Raw genomic sequence first — 18,159 nt, 5'->3', positions numbered from 1 at the left:
CCTTACAAATATTAATTAGGTGAGTGAAAAAATCCGGTTCTTTCAGTTTCCCTTGAATGCGGCGTCGGTAAATGCATCTACTTGATGCACAAGACATTAATCAAAGAAGTTCCAAATGAAGAAAAGAAGAAACAACACCACCCCCTACCACGCAGTATCTGACGGGCATCTTGGCCATGTCGTACTTTCGAGGAAGAAAAAGATAGACTGACTTACTACATGTACCGAGATTCCTGACATAAAAAAAATCTATTTTTATATTATTTCTTGTCAATCAAGATCTGAATTAAATATTTAAAAAATAATAATTTCTCGTTTTTCTTTTCTTCTTCTGTTCTTCTTCTCCACGCAGACAATCAAGACTGAAGAGTCGTGTGTCGACTGTCGACTCCCGTAATCGATTACGGGTCGGATTCGAGGCATGTAACCCAATTTATTTATTTGTTCAATTATAAATATGAAATAAAATAATAATAATAATAATAATAATAATAACTAAACTGGTGCTGCATATTCTAAAAAAAGTAAAGATTGCACGAATATGGAGCAATTGAGTGAGAATAAAACTTTACAATAATGTTGACATATGCTGAAAAGTGAAATCCCCCTAAACCAATCTATCAACTTGCCGGTGTGGAGAAATGAGGCATTTTCTACACACAAACATACATATTACAGTGTTTGAATTGACGACGCCATTCCCAAATCTTTACATAAATTAAGATATTGCACAAATTGGTTTCATAGTGCACATTCATTCATGGAATTAAAGAAAAGAATCATCAAAACCCTTCTTTCGCCATTTTGAGAAACTTGCAAAGCGTAATGTTCGGAAGTACGCTGGAACCGGATCGGACCGTTTCTTTCATGTCTCTGTCATCTTCAAGGGTTTAGTGCCCTGCGATTGGGTGAATGTGGATGACACCAAGTTGTAGAACTATTGAGAAAGGAAGTATTTTTTGTCAGAAATTCAAGAAATAAATGGATGGAAGTTTTAGATGCATTAAAATTCCCTGGTTTTCTTGATGTGTTATTCCAAATTAACTGTGAAAACCTGGAAATATCGCACTTGAATGAATAATACCTCACAAACACCATGTAGTAGTAACTGATGGAAAGGGTCTTGCGCATGTAAAACAAGAACATCTCCTTCCTCACTCTCTTTAACAAATGAGAGTAAACATGCCTGAATGAAATCATCTTTTTGGTTACTTATTAAGAATCATAAACATGAAAACCAGAAAAGGCGCCACAGTTCAGAGAACAAAGACAAGCTCCAATGTGCACCACTCAATAATGCTAAAAGCTAGAACCAAAGAAACGTGTATATTGTAGAATCAAAATTCATCGTACATCACCACATGGACAACATTCCAGCGTTTAAATAGAGCAACGACAATGAATGAGGGGTTGAAAAATAAATTTGATCCAGTAGATCTAATATACCTCATATTCATTGATCAATTCCGATGGAAAAGATCGGCGAAGTGCCTCTCTAGTTCTACATGATACCAATTATGCAACGAGTATGGAGCTTTGTTTTTCAAAAGCTTTTAAATCTTTCTTTAATCTTCTTAGGTTTGGTATAACAAACCAACTTTTAAAGATTGGATATATGTCTGGATTTTTTAGTTGATTTTCAGAAAAAGAATATGATCTTTTGTAGCTTTTATTTATTTATTTATTTTTAAATAATTAAATTCATTGAGCATGATATAATCAAATAGAGGATTCCAAATATAATCTAATTCATAATTATAAAATATTTACATGATTATAATTCTTGAGAAAACCACATAGAATAACAAACTTTGAGAGAGAATGAATAACTTTTATTATTGTGTATGAAAATGTTGAGCGTCTACAATGTCATTTATTAAATATATATAGAATTCAGGATTCGAATAACACACAACAATGCCACATTTCTTCACAAAATGTCAAATCTCTGGAGAGAAATGCAAATAAGAGAATATATCCATGACAATCCAGATACTCTGGCTAGAAGAGCCTCTTTCTTAAAGAAAAATTGGTAGAATGATGTCACTTAATAGCATTACAAAAGAACGACAAAATATTAAGGGTCGTTAATAAACGAACTCATTTATGTTGTAAAGAAAATGATCTTCCAAAATTTTTTGGAAATAAACCACAAAGGTACAAAATAAAGAACTTTATATCTCACTCTTATACCAAAAGAGGAAATAGTGGAGATAGTTCTTAAAAACCAAGAACAATATGGTCGACACAAAAATCCAGATCTTAAAAATATAAACAAATAATTGGACCTTCAAGAATAGGATGTCGTCTCAAGCATCAAACTCATCTCGAAGCACGGAATGAACACCAATAAGAAAAACTTTCAGAAGAGCTCACACCAGAACTAATGAAAGTTTTTAAGATTTTAATTACTAGACATGTGGAGCAGGATGACATATTTCAACAACTATCTAGAAAATGATAAAAAGATAATAAGGCATTTCGAACCAACTCTGGATATTGAAGAAACGATTTATTACCAAGATCTAATTAAATTATACCAGTCTGAGGATATTTTTTTAGACGAGAGTAAATATGAAGAAGAAATCTTGAGTAAAGAAGAATATGACGGAGCAGAATCAAAATCTAACTGAAGATGAAGTGTTTCGACACAAAAAACATAAATATTTTATGGTTTCTTTAGCCAGACTACCATATCTCGTAACATGGTTCAAAATATCATGAGAGAAAACACTAACCTACAAAGATATGAAAGATTCTATGCAAGACATATAGAAAAGTTCTTAAGAAATATTGGCTTAAGAAACAGAAAACATCATCTAATTTATAATGTTTCCAGAAATAAAATGGCAATTTCCATTGAACTTACGAGAAACCAGATGGAGATGCAATATTTTTTAATAAATAAAAGAGGAATTACAGAAACTCAAGCCAAAATCAGCACAAACCATGTCATTGATTCATATCGGAATCGTCCAAATCATAATAAAAGCTACTTTTAAAGAAGATATATTATTCACTTATTAATATTACTATATGCGATAAACGAGTGAATAATTTCAAATTTTTATATTGGGAATTATCTCAGGAAATATCTGTGCAGAAAAAAATGTTGTAGTAATTTATCCAATAATTTATTCGGAAAAGTTGCTCAGATAATTTATCCACAAAGAATCAGGTTTTCTTGAATACAAGAAATAAATATCCAGATCCAAACAAACTGATTCTACAAAAGAATCAAAGTATTAGACTGGAACCAAAAAACTGTATTTCCAAATAGATATGATCATAAGTCATAGGTGAGAAAAAACACATGTCCAGGAAATCTAGCTGGTAACAAAACTTTTCAACAATAGGAAAGATTAGATGTACAGGAGGATGGAGAGAAGTTGAAATAGTATTTAATATAACAAGACAAAAAAATCAATTTCTTGTAATATCATATGCTATAAGAAACAACATATGATAGGAACTTACCAATAAATAATAAACATCAGAGAATTGGAAGTTCATATAAAAGGAATTCTAGGAAAAAAACATGATCAATTGGCTATTGGATTAGAGTTTCTCGAGGAATATAAACATTGGAACGACTTGAAAATATAATGGAATTCATGGTAGAAGATCGACTATGAAAAATTCAATGACCACGAGTCCATTCTCGATAAACATTCCAATATGAATATTATATTAAAATTATAAAGTAGAATACTTTGCTGCTTATTTTGATTCAAGAGCTGGAATCTTTACAGCAAAACTAGGATTTTTTCCAAAAGAATTACCTCAAATAGTTGGACAAGATTTTTCAAAGCAAACCTTAATCTTACGCAAAGAGATTGAGAAAGCATAAATTATAATCGACGGTGCAAGACAAACACCTTGGTAGAAGGTAAAAACACCACCGATTTACTTTCAAAACACGGGAGCTGACATTGTGTTATGAAACAATTTCCTACAGATGTTTAAATCATATACACAAGAAAATGAGATTAGATGATTAGAGTTCACAACACCATGTGATCACAAAGTCATGGTCCAGAGATTAAGAGAGATATTTTACAAAAAAAATTTCAATCCAATTTCGCAGCAAGCGTGGTGATAAAGAAAAACTTTTACACCAAAAAATGAAGGATTCTAGATGGTTTGGAGAAACAATGCTGTTGTTTATTTTCCGCTCGAAAGCTTACGGTTGTCAAGTTTTAATATATGAGAGTAAAGTATCTTTCCCACGAGGAGTGTATTAATAAACGTATATCAGTGCTTGTAATTAAAATAGTCACGATTTTTTTAGAAGAATCAATAAATGTTTTGGTCTATTTAAACCGAACTAATTGCAAATAAAATCACCAAATTGAACGAGTATCAATGAGAGAAAATATCTAGAGGAGTGATTTCACTAAGTTTCCACAATAATTATTCTCGGTTGCATTTATATTAACGAATCCCATTCAGTTAATGGCCAAGAAGACTTAATTATTTTATTCCTTTAATTATTTTATTTAAGTGACGAATAAATTGTATCATTCAAACTTCGATTCAAAAATTCCTAATAAGAATCTAAGTTTAAATGATAAATGCAAACGATGTTCTTATATAGGCCTCACTAAAATTATACGTCTTCCGAACAATATAAACATTCAACGATGTGTCTCTAATGATCTATATTCCTAATCCCTCTCCCGAGTTGTAGAATTAATCAGACAACAAACAATTTATGGCCAGTAAATTGCAAGAGAGTAAAAACAAAGAGACACAATTAAACCAAAAATAATTCAATCACATAAACAACCGAGTCAAATTATCTTATCAACGAAGCTACATCATCCTCTAGAATGGACAATTAGTTCATAGCAGAATCTAAACAAAAACAGCGCATGTTCGATAGTTTAGACATCGCAAACACAAGAAATTAAAGGCGAAAGATGAGATGAAAAATCAGAAATGGCGTCTCTGTCCCCAGATTCTTCGTTCTACGCCTTCGTGATCGATCTTTGCGCTCCAATTCGTCTCCCACGTGTGCTCTGCGTCTTTCCCATGAATTATGCACCAAAAACCGCCGTCCTTTGTGAAACCATATTCCCTCTTTTATGTTTCGTACGGGCCTGTAATTTGAAGCTCGTTTGTTGAGTCTCCGAGTGCGCTAGCGCCGAGGCGCTGCTCTAAGCGCCCGCTGGTTCGAGGGCTGTCGCCGCGACTCTGATGGTGGCGCGCCTAGGCGCTTGTTGCTCGGCATTGATGGCGCCACGATTTTGAATTGTGGGGCCTAGGTGCTTGATCTTCGGCCTTGCTGGCGCTGCGCCGCTGCATTGTAGCGCCTAGGCACTTGTTTTCTTCATGTTAAGCCTTAGCGCAACGGCTTTAGTTCGTTGGCGCTGCGGCTCTAGTTCATCAACCGTTCGACATCAAAAGTGCCCTTAATCGCCATCATTCGTCCAACAGTGGTTTATCTCCGCAAAAACAGCGAAAACCAAGCTTAATTATGTTCGAGACTAACATAATTCAAATGGATACTCGTATAAAATATGTGCAATTCTTGCACTTATCAAACCCCCCCAAACTTGAACTTTTGCTAGTCTCAAGCAAAACAAGAATAAAAACTCAATCAAAAATTCATGCTAACAACTATAAGTCATGGATATGCAAACATTGACCTTGGCCTCCGACTTATCTAATTATTTTAAATTTTATTCAAAAGTTGATAAGATAAACATAGGAGATTTGACAAGGGAGAAACCCCTAGTTTTAGAATAATCCATGTACAATTGAAAGACATTACATATATATTACCAAGAGTTGATAACACACAACACAATCAAAAAAACTAGACTTGATCCTCACTCTCTCTCTCTCTCCTCAAGAATTCGGCCACCCCCTTCTTGAAGGCACCCCCGTGACCGAGCACCACCACAACTCCACTGTAAGCATCCATTGTTCCACCGCAACGCCACCATGCCGGCGCGGAATTTTTCCGTCTTCCAACCGTTGATCTCGCACAATTTTTTCTATTTTTCTAGTGCAAAATAGAAGATAATCACAAGCAATCAATTGTGGACTTGATTCGGAGATTGAAGAAAGGTGTTAGATCAAGTAAATCGTTCGCAGGGATTTACAAAAAAAGTTATCTTCGTTTAAAATTTGGAATAGTTGGAACCGAGCGTTAATTGCTAAAGATAAATTTTCAATAAACTAATGAATTCGAATCATATGACACACAAGTTAAATTTTGATAGTCAAAACCGAAATTTTAAATTCTGAAATCGTGCTTTCTGATCCGAATAAACATTCCAGGATCTACAGGGCATTGGCTGGGTCGACAGGTTTAGCATCTCTGGGCAGGTTCAATTATTCTCTTTCGACTCAAATCAGCCGGGCTTCTTCTCCATGGATTTTTGCCCTGTGCTTGCCAAGTTCGTCAAAGGCTCCTGGAATAGCTATGTTCAACTCTCCAGGCCCCTACAATTTCTCTCCTGGAATTGACCTCTCCAGGTCGCTTACTTACACCCCACTCATCTTGGGTCCACAAGGAGCGGACGCTGAAATTTTCTACTGGTACAAATCACCGGATAATTATTACATTGGATTGACTTCCTTTAAAGTCAGCAAGAGAGTTGTTTCGTTAATCCAGACTCTTTTAGCCATCGATGAAAATGGAATAGGCGGAACGAAACTTAGCAGCTCTGCACCATACAGTGTGATGCAAATCCCAATTTTCAACGCTTTGAAAGATACATTCGTGAAGGTATCTATCTGTTGGATACAGACTCTCTAAGGTCAAGCCAGTGGTGTCATTCGGTTTGTGCTGTGCAGCGGATAAGATTCAGAGTATCCGCCTGGGTTCAGCTGTTCCAACCATTGACCTTGTCTTGCACAACAGTCACATAGTTTGCACATGATGAAGCATGTTAATATATAAAATTAATGTTCGATAACCTCCCATTTTCACGCTTTTGGGAAAAAGTTGGTTTTAACGCCTTTTAGTTCTTAAATCTATCAATTCTATTCGTCTAAAGCATGTTTTCCATGCATCATATAGCAAGTACATAAATCTAACTTCAGTAAGAATACTACTTGTATGAAATAAGTCTGAGTGCGTGATTGCATAGAATCAATGGTCCAAAAGCCACATTACACATTGAAGTACATAGAATTACAAACATCATTATTCATAAGTTCCATCATGACAAGAATTCAGTAGGATCGTCATTTAAATACCATTCATGACTTCCGAGTTCTGATTTTAAACCAAGAGGGAACCTTCCATCACTGCTACGGCTTTTCCTCGAAGCAGCACTCGCTGATTCTTCTCATCAAGATGCAGATTAATTACGCCACTTCTTGGAGATGCCTAATTTAAACAGGTAAAGTTATCATGGCGAATACTAGCTAGGTAAAGAAATAATAATTGAAACAAGAATTTCCTGCGATACAAAGTGGCTTTTTACCTGATAAGCTATAAAATCACATTTTCCAAGCTTCTTGCTCCAGTATGGTGCCAGAGCACAATGTGCACTTCCACATACAGGATCCTAATCAAACATTGAAGCTTCAGTGATCCAATTAAAAAATGTAAATCAACTATAACATGCACTACTATGTGCGTCTCTGTGCAGGTACGCTTTCGTATTCGATAAATAGCTAGACCTGGGGAACAACAAATCAAGACACTAACTTTCTTTCTGCCGTACTTTTTTTAGGTGGAAATATTTCAAATCTATGGAGAGATGAAGAATGGAAAAGTAAAAGTGATGCATACAGTTCCAAGTTAGTGGGAATAAAATTTCAGCAGCTTACCTCATTCACCCCCAGCTTTGGGCAGAAAAATCGACTATAAAAGTCGAATCTTGATCCAGGAGGAGCGGGCCCGGTGATGATTATCCCTCTCCCTGCACATTTTTGTATTTCATCAAATAGCGGCTCTACTTCCACAACTGCATCTCCCGATGGGAGCTCCACCTAACATATCACAAAAGTGAACAGCATTTCAGGTAAAACAGACAAATCCTTTCCTAAAGATATAGACTTCCACCTCCTTAGAATTGACGCTCCTCCCAGAATGTAACCAAGCTTTATAAAGAAAATACCATTTTGATCTCATTATCCACCACATTGTTCATGATATTCGATACATGCACATATGGTAAGAAAGTAGCCTGATGTTCAGACTTCAGAAATTCGGTGATGCAACGACAGTTGTTAAAATTAAGAGCAAATGGAATACATACTAAGAGGTCATCGCTTGCAGTTGTTTTATGTATCTCAATAACAGAAGCACCGCTCAAGCTTTTAGAAATGGTTGAAACCTCATCAGCACCATCAAATTTCGTTATTGAGACCACTGGAAAATCCAGTTCAATGAGGAAACTCTCACGTGCATTACCATTTGGAAGGTTGGATGGATCCAATGCCTTGGTCTCCGGTACTCTTTTGGCTGTCAATATCCCCGAAAGTGTTGAAAATTCAATCACATCAGAACTCACCAGTCCATATACAAAGAGAAAATGAGCTGCTGCTAAAGTCGCATGTCCACAGAGTTTGACCTGCATACAAGTAACAACCAACAATGTACCATCAAAGAGGAAAGTATTGCCAGCAGATACAAGGCACACCATTGGATATGGCCAGTCTCTAATCAAATACGATCCATAAATGAGCTGACTCTAGTTTTGATACTCAAAAGTTACTACTGGCATACCAAGTTACCAGCCGTTGCTCAACTTTGGAGCACAATAAGAAAATTAGAAGGGCTTAATCAGCAGTTAACAAAGACATCATTGTGTGAAGACATAAGGTAGAACAAGCAGGTAGCATACGGGGTAGTTGGCGCCTAAAACTTCACATTGCATCTCACCTCATGGAGAAGATATAATCTAATATTTCGAAAACAATAAGATTCACATTTCAAACCTGTCTACGGAGATCACAAGCTAACACCAACCCTCCAATTTTGGGTCAAGTAGAATGAAGGGGTAGGGACAGAGTAAAAATGTCTGAAATCAACCCAGTAGCTGATTATCAGTAAATCCTTCCATAACAAAGAAGTGGAAACGAGTGGTTCATGGTGATTTGAAATTATCGAATGGTTAATTGAATATTAGCAAGAAAAAAGAGCCGGACCTCAGCAACAGGAGTGAACCAGCGAAGACGAAACCTGGGGACGTCGGGTGAATCAGCAAGCCGAGCCAAGTAACAAGTATCGGATATGTTAAACTCAGATGCCACCGCCTGCAGCCACTCTTCATCTCTCTCCTCTTCCAAGAAGCAAACCGCCGCTGGGTTTCCCTTGAATGCGGCGTCGGTAAATGCATCTACCTGATGCATAAGACATTAATCAAAGAAGTTCCAAGTGAAGAAAAGAAGAAACAACACCACCCACCACGCAGTATCTGACGGGGATCTTTGCCATGTCGTAATTTCGAGGAAGAACAAGATGATTAGATGAGTAAATGAATGACTAAATATACCCACATTCTCGTAAAAAAAATCTAATTTTATATTATTTCTTATCAATCAAGAACTAAATTAAATATTAAAAAAAAATAACCTTCTCCTTTCCTTTTCTTCCTCCCCACGCAGAATTATTTTTTAGGACGAGCACGACTGAAGAGTCGTGCGTCGACTGTCGACTCCCGTGATCGATTACGGGTCGGATTCGAGGCATGTAACCCAGTTTATTTATTTGTTCAATTATAAATATGAAATAAAATAATAATAATAATAATAATAATAATAACTAAAATAAAACTAAACTTGTGCTGCATATTCTACAAAAAGGTAAAGATTGCACGAATATGGAGAGAAACAGTCATGTGCACCTAAAATATCATCCGGTTGTGTGCTACCAAATTATTATTTCCTTCGTCTCCAATCCATTGCACTACATTCTGCACTACATTGGTGTTACACTAAAATCATCTCCAACCACATTGCACTACATTTTACACTACAATAGAATATTCCAAGAATATTCTTTTTCTTTTCAATATTAATATTTCTGTTTTATGTTAATTATTTATAATTTGATAATATAATGATAATTAAAAGATTAGACTTGAACAAGAAGAAAGAAAAATGGATGAAAGAATTTTATACAAAGATTTGAGCAAAATTACTGATCCAACTCTGCGTGAGTACACTAAAGCTCAGCAACAAAAAATATTGCAAAAAAGACTTGAAGATGAAAGTCGAGAAAATGACAACTTCGGATCTTATTTTGGAGATATTGGAGGATTGGGGTTGGTTTACCGCATTACTAAAAATCTTTTTTTGACGTAATTTTTTTTATGTTTCGTAATTTCATGGTTTGTTAGTTGTCGTAGTTTGTTTATTGTTTTGTAATTTTTGTTGTTTTTTGTTCGTAATTTATACCATTTTAACGTATTATTAATTTAATTTGTGTTTTTTTTTTATTTTTTATTTTTACACTTAATTAATTTCTAGTCAGAATATTAAAAATTTTATAATTAAAATTTCAAAAAAATATTAATTAATTAAATATTAAACACTTATATTAAATTAATCAAATTAAAAACTAAAAAAAATAAAATAAAATTGTGGCGCAGCATGTGGAGCAGCTTGTAGAGCTGCTCCAATCCAGCGCCAGTTTTGGTGCTGGATTGGAGTGAAATATCATGGCATCATAATGGTGTGGCACCAATGTGGTGTCATGATTGGAGATGGTCTTATATTCTTCATTTTGATTTGTTGAATTAATTAATTAGGACAAGACAATGAAAATAATAATTATATATTGTTTTTTAAATAATCAATTAATTGATGCAAAGTGTATTCCTATTAAAAATAAAAAGAACATAAAAATTAAATTATATCACATCTTTGATAGAATAATTCAATGACAAATTAATGAATAATTTGACTTAAAAAAGTAAATATGAACAAAATATTTAAATAAAGTACAAATTTTCAAATAATTATATATAGTAAATTCGTGTTAAATTTATTTTGTATAAAATAATATTTATGTATGGTTTAATTCTATTAAGTTAAATTAATGATTTTAAAATTAATTATTATTATATTTTTACTGGTTGTTAACAATTTCTTCATATCATTTTGAATTTAAAGATATAATAATTTTTATTTAATAATAAACAGATACATGATTCAAGAAGAATAATAACAATACATCCTTAGTTTCTATGTATTTCAGTTTTTCAAAAATATTTTAAAAATTAGATAAGTCAAAATTGTGAAATTAGAAGTATATTTCAATATGAAAAGAAAAATAAATAATTATTATATTTTGAGTCTTCAGTTCAGATCACACTATATCATATATTTTGAGCCTTCAATTTAGTTAACATTATATCAACATGAATTATTTATTTTTGATTCTATGTTTAAATATACTTTGAATTTTCACAAGTTTGTCTTATCTCATCTTTATAATGTCTTGAAAAAGTGAAATACATGAAAACTAATGATGTATGTGTATTGTTTGTATCCGTTTATTGTTAATTCAAAATTGTTAGATTATTTAATTTAGATAAATGATATGAAAGGATTGTTACAACTAATAAAATTATTATTATTAATATAATACAATTTAATTTTAAAATCATTAAATTTAATAAAATTAAACTATATATATTATTTCATACAAAATAAATTTAACAAAAATTTAATATAAATAATTATTTAAAAATTTACCCTTTAGTTATATTTTTTGTTTAGATTTATTTTTTAAGTAAAGCTAATCATTAATTTATCATTTATTATATCTAGAGATTTTGATTTAATTTAATTTTTCTGCAATTTTTTTTAAATTTTTAACAATAATATATTTTGCATGAATTATTTAAATAATTAAAAATTAATATATAATAATTATTTTCATCTATCTTGTCTTATTTAATTAATTGAGCAAACCAAAATGAGAAAAATAAAAGTTCTAAAAAAAAATTTGACAGCACGCACAGCACCGTATGCTGTTTCTCTTCTCATAGTAGGGATCATCTCCCAAAACTTTACAACAATGTTCACATACGCTGAAATCCCCCTAAACCAATCTATCAACTTGCCCGTGTGAAGAAACGAGGCATTTTCTACACACAAACATACATATTACAGTGTTTGAATTAACGACGCCATTCCCAAATCTTTACATAAATTAAGATAATGCACAAATTGGTTTCATGTACATTCATTCATGGCAAGAAAAGAATCACCAAAACCCTTCTTTCGCCATTTTGAGAAACTTGCAAAGCGAGATGTTCAGAAGTTCGCTGGAACCGGACCGTTTCTTTCTTATCTCTGTCATCTTTGAGGGTTTAGTGCCCTGTGATTGGGTGACTGTGGACACCAAGTTGTAGAACAGTTGAGAAAGGAAGTATTTTTTGTCAGAAATTCAAGAAATAAATGGATGGAAGTTTTAGATGCATTAAAATTCCCTGGTTTTCTTGATGTGTTATTCCAAATTAACTGTGAAAACCTGGTAATATCGCAGTTGAATGAATACCTCACAGATGCCATGTAGTAGTAACCGATGGAAAGGGTCTTGCACATGTAAAACAAGAACATCTCCTTCCTCACTCTCTTTAACAAATGAGAGTAAACACGACCGAATGAAATCATCTTTTTGGTTACTTGTTAAGAATCATAAACATGAAAACCAGAAAAGGCGCCACAGTTCAGAGAACAAAGACAAGCTCCAATATGCACCACTCAATAATGGTAAAAGCTAGAACCAAAGAAACATGTATATTGTAGAATCAAAATTCATTGTACATCACCTCATGGACAACATTCCAGCGTTTAAATAGAGCAACAACAATGAATGAGGGGTTGAAAAAAAAATTCGATCCAGTAGATCTGAAATATACCTCATATCCATTTATCAATTCCGAAGGAAAAGATCGGCGAAGTGCCACTCTAGTTCTACATGATACCAATTACGCAACAAGTACGGAGCTTTGTTTTTCAAAGGCTTTTAAATCTTTTTAGATTTGATATCACAAACCAACTTTTAAAGATTGGATAGATGTCTGGATTTTTTAGTTGATTTTCAGCAAAAAAATATGATCTTTTGTAACTTTTATTATTTTTTTTATTTTTTTAAATAATTAAATTCATTGAGCATGAATCATGATAGAATCAAATGGAGGATTCAAAATATAATCTAATTCATAAAATATTTACATGACTATAATTCTTGAGAAAACCACAAAGAGTAACAAACTTTGAGAGAGAATGAAAAACTTTTATTATGTTGTGTGTCTATTACAATAGAGTACATCTCCTTAAATAGCACTAAAATTAACACTATTACTAAAAGTAGACTTGGCATAATATTCTAGTATAGTGAACTTACTATTCTTCCACTATCAGACATGACATAAAGCTAAATTATTTACAGAACGAGATAATAAGACTTAGTGGTCACTATCAGACATGACATAAACCTAAATAAGACTTAGTGGGTGTTTCCATTATACAAAGACAATATACAAAGACAATAAAGACATATAATAGCTTTATGTCATGTCTGATACTGGCCACTAAGTCCACTAAGTCTTATTTTTATTTCTTTTTGTAAATAATTTAGCTTTATGTCATGTCTGATATTGGAAGAATAGTAAATCCACTATACTAGAATATTATGTCAAATTTACTTTTGTGAATATTGTTAACTTTAGTACTATATAAGGAGACGTACTCCATTGTAATAGACACACAAATATTTTCATACGCAATAATAAAATTTCTCTATTCTCTCTCAAAGTTTGTTACTCTCTATGGTTGCTTGTTTCATCAAGTTCTCAAGAATTCTAATCATGTAAGTATTTTATGAATTATGAATTAGATTATATTTGGAATCTTCCATTTGATCATATCATGCTCAATGATTTTGATTATTTAAAAAAATTTAAAAGAAAATAAAAACTACAAAAGATCATATTTCTTTTTCTGAAAATCAACTAAAAAATCCAGACATCAATCTAATTTTTAAAAGTTGGTTTGTTATACCAAACCTAAGAAGATTAAAGAAAGCTTTAAAAGACTTTGAAAAACAAAGCTCCATACTCACTGCGTAATTGGTATCGGAAAAACAAACGAAAAAAGTCAGTACGGGCATGACCAACGACAAGAAACTAGAACTAAAAGCAACATAGAAGTCACAAACGGAAAGAAAATAACAGAGATCTATCAAGTAGAAATTTAGAACTGGAAAAACATAAAAGCAAAACGCTGGATGATATGATTTTTAGAAAATTAGAGTGGAATCTTTACACTATATGCTAAGGAAATTACTTTAACAATATATCTACAAGTCCCACTAAAAAACATTACTAGTCAAATCACTTTGTCTATCCATTTGAAAATAATATGTATGCATAAGATTTAATAAGGTAAATAGACTAGAGAACCTCCTTATCCATATCTATAGCTCTGAAATTGTCCCACTCCCGAGCATTTGTCAGGGAAAAAGTTTGTCATGGAAAAAGGTGAAGGTGGCACATCATCACCTGCAAACCCAGATAACTAAGATATCAAGTTCACCAACCTCAAGCATGTTAAAAGGCAGAATAGTCAACCCTTGCCATTGTCTCGACTTTGAAGTTCAGCTTTCTGACAATCAAGCGTTTTTTTATTTAATAAATGGCTGACATACAATGGTGGAAAAATGGAAGGTACATACAGATTGCGATTCATACAAAATAAGTAGATCTAGATAGCGATTCAGACAAAATAAGCAGATCTACAAACTGCTTTTTTCCAATAATACTAAGTCACCCCAAGGTGGTGGAGCAAACAATCCCCTAATTTACTCTGTATTTAGCCAAGGAACAAGCTCCATCAACAACCGATCATTTAACCATCTGCGAGATCTTCGGTTGCTAACCTGGTTGCAGATACTTTTGACATCAGTTCACCAAGTCTGATGTTCAATTCAACTACATTTGCGTAGGACTAAAGCTGAACAAAAACAAGCAACTAAAGCCACAATCTTTTAACAAAAAACTTATCATTTAACCATCTGCGAGATCTTTGGTTGCTAACCTGGTTGCAGATACTTCTGACATCAGTTCACCAAGTCATTTGGGTAGAACTAAAGCTGGACAAAAACAAGCAACTAAAGCCACAATCTTTTAACGAAAAACCGATCAATTAACCATCTGCGATATCTTGGTTGCTAACCTGGTTGCAGATACTTTTGACATTAGTTCACCAAGTCTGATGCTCAATTCAACTACATTTGGGTAGGACTAAAGCTGAATAAAGACAAGCAACTAAAGCCGCAATCTTTTAACGCAAAAAACCTTTCAGTTTCATGGGTAACCTCCCAAAACATACTAGATGGCCCTTCATTCAAATTCCTACTCTGCCAACAATGATAGACCATCACTTTTTGCATCAGTCCACTAAATTTACGTAAATCGTAAAATGGTTCGCCATTTCTATAATGGCGCCAACTCCAACTCCAACTCCAACTCCAACTCCAACTCCACATAGTTAGAACGATAAAGATATATTTCCAACATAAAACCAATTTATGTGTAAGTGTGGGTGTGTGTGTATATATATATATATATAGGATTATCTCTCTCTCAAACTCCATCCCCCTAGGAAAGCGAGTTAAAACGATTACTTTTCCAGCCAAGCTTTCAAGAAATTTTATCAATCTCCATCCCCCTAGATTTTACATTCCCATCTGCAACCAATTTATAACAGTCACCACATAAACTCCAAACCAAACAAATAGGAAGAAAAATCAATTCATCAAGATTATGTATAGAGTATAAAATGGTACAGGACTATAAGATTTTCAGTTCACGGCCAAACAAGAAAAATGATAGCAAGGATCTCACCTTTTGGGTCAAAGAGGGATGAATACATGAGAAGATCTTCCTCAGTCTGAAAAACATCAAGGGTTTTCATGATTGCAGATGACTCTAATCAAGAAAATAATTCTTCGTCTTCAATTGATGTGGTTTTGGGAAAACGAGGAAAAAGGGAGTCACGTAATAGTTTATTAAGGAAAATGAGTGAATGTAATTTACTTTTTTATCTTTTGTTTAAAAACTAATTTTTTCATTAGTGTTTTAATTTTATATACAATAAAATTTATAATTTAATTAAATAAAAAAACTTATTCGACTCAATTTTTCCATCTTTCTCGACTCAATCTTAGATCTCATTTCATTTCTTATCTTCACAAAAAATCTTTTTCCTCTCAACCTTCCATCCTCTCATTTTTTGGCTAACAATTAACCACGAATCTATAAATTATTCTTCTGCAACAAATCCAAAAAAAAAAACTATGTATTGAAAAAAAATTTATTTTGAGATATCAAATTTATTGAGTTTCGTCAGTGTTCACGACCCAAGATGAAGAACTTCACCCTGGTTGTGACACGACCCTTGGCTTCACGACCCATCTTCACGACCCATGGGTCGTGGGTTTTGTGCTTCACGACACAAAATTGGGTCATGAAGCCCAAGTGCTTCATTGTCGTGAAGCACAAGTGCTTCACAATGAAGCACTTGTTCTTCACGACCCAAAGTTGGGTCGTGAAACCTTGTGCTTTACGACCCAACTTTGGGTCGTGAAGCACAAGACCCAAGGTCGTGACTTCACGACCCACCCGGGGTCGTGACGTAAAGATTTCACGACCCTTTCACGATCTATGGGTCGTGACACAAATCATTAATTTTAAATTTTTATAATAAATAACATTTGTTTTGTTTTAAATTTATACAACTAATAATCTTTTTGTTTGTTTGTTTTTTTTTTTTACAGGTTTACTTTCTCGCTAAACTTGGAAGAAATCAATTTTTTGAATGCAAGTTAACTTTAGGATCAAAATACGTTGAAATATGTAAGAAGATTGTATCATTTTTAAATGAGAAAGAGATAGAATATTTGGTGCAGTACACTCAATTTGGTAATTTAATTTTATGCGTTAAGGATTATAACAATTTCAATCAAAACTAAGTCGAGGGTTATGACTCCTCAGAAAATCGGGTCGAGTGGTGGGTCGCGTGGGTCGAGATGGGTCAAGAAGCATAATTTTGGCTTCTCGACCCATAAAGCTATATATATATATAATATATTATAAAATTTGTTAAGATTTTTAGTCGAGTATAAATTCNGAGTGGGTCGAGCACTCTTCCATTTTTTTTTATTTTTTTTTAAAAAAATTATTTTTAAAAAATAAAAAAATAGAAGTAGAAGAGTGGCCCACTCTTCATTTTTTTATTTTAAAAATAAAATAAAAAAAATTAGAAGAGTGGGTTCTTATCTCTTAAAAAAAATCAAAAGAGTGGGTCGAGGTCTTCACGACCCAGCACCTCGACCCACTGGGTCGAGCGTCTGAAGAGTGGGTCGAGCTCAACCCAAACAAAGAGCTCGACTCCAGGTAAAATTTAACTAACTAATTAATGAGCTAATTAATGATCTTATCTAACTAACATATTCAACTCCCTTTTCTCGATTTAAAAAAGTCAAAATCCCATTTATTTAATTACATTTTAAATGGATCGTATATTTTTTATTGACCCGATGTGGTTTCTTCTGGAGTTGTCGGAGCTAGAGATCCTCCGCGGAATGAATTAGATGACGACCAAACAGGGCTTATAATAAGGAATATTCCGTGCCCCGTGATGGAATATATATTGCAAAAGTTCGATTTGATATTTTCATTGGACGTTCCTAAAAGACATTTATTTTCCAAAAAATATTTCCAAGTTGGTCTTTCTTTCAAGTATTTATATTTTCTAAAAATGTCCAAAATATCTTTAATTTTATTATAATTGGAAAATCTTTATATTGAGCAATGAAAATAGTATCAGAGTTTAAATTTTTATTTCATAAATATAAAATATATTGTTAAATATAACTTTAATGTTTGAGGAGGATATATGGATTCGAACATAATCGAAATTTATTATTTTCAGAATTTATTTCAAAATTATGGAATATTGAGATAGAGATTTAACAAAAGTTAGATATCAAGAGCAATTAAGAACATATCATGTAAAATTATAATTCAAAGTACTAGATTCCTAGAAATAGTCTCGAGAGATTTTAGAGAAGTCCAAAAGATGGTAAAATTATGACAATCAATTATATTATACACCACGTAAAATTGAAGAATTATTTGAAAACAAGAAGAAATTTTTGGAACATTGAAGAATATT

General features: G+C 33.0%; 1 protein-coding gene and 1 pseudogene across 2 annotated transcripts in view; both read right to left on the bottom strand.

Annotated features, from left to right (window-relative positions):
• Positions 1 to 9,418, bottom strand: part of LOC140973368 (uncharacterized) — a 19,573-nt gene extending 10,155 nt beyond the window's left edge. Inside the window, exons 1-2 of one of the 2 annotated variants that reach the window (XM_073436095.1) lie at positions 9,374 to 9,418; positions 149 to 184 (exon numbers count right to left, since the gene is read on the bottom strand). In XM_073436095.1, the coding sequence (XP_073292196.1) occupies positions 149 to 184; positions 9,374 to 9,403 (66 nt within the window). In that variant the 5' untranslated portion in view covers positions 9,404 to 9,418. The remainder of the gene's footprint in view (positions 1 to 148; positions 185 to 9,373) is intronic. The other variant, XM_073436094.1, reaches the window with a different exon arrangement.
• Positions 9,419 to 11,930: 2,512 nt separating this feature from the next.
• On the bottom strand, positions 11,931 to 15,947 carry LOC140972115 (uncharacterized; annotated as a pseudogene).
• Positions 15,948 to 18,159: the final 2,212 nt, after the last annotated feature.

Source organism: Primulina huaijiensis, chromosome 3 (genome assembly GCF_012295235.1).
Source record: "Primulina huaijiensis isolate GDHJ02 chromosome 3, ASM1229523v2, whole genome shotgun sequence".
NCBI lineage: Eukaryota > Viridiplantae > Streptophyta > Magnoliopsida > Lamiales > Gesneriaceae > Primulina > Primulina huaijiensis.
Note: the sequence above shows the minus strand (reverse complement) of the source record. Positions and strands in the feature narration are given on the sequence as shown.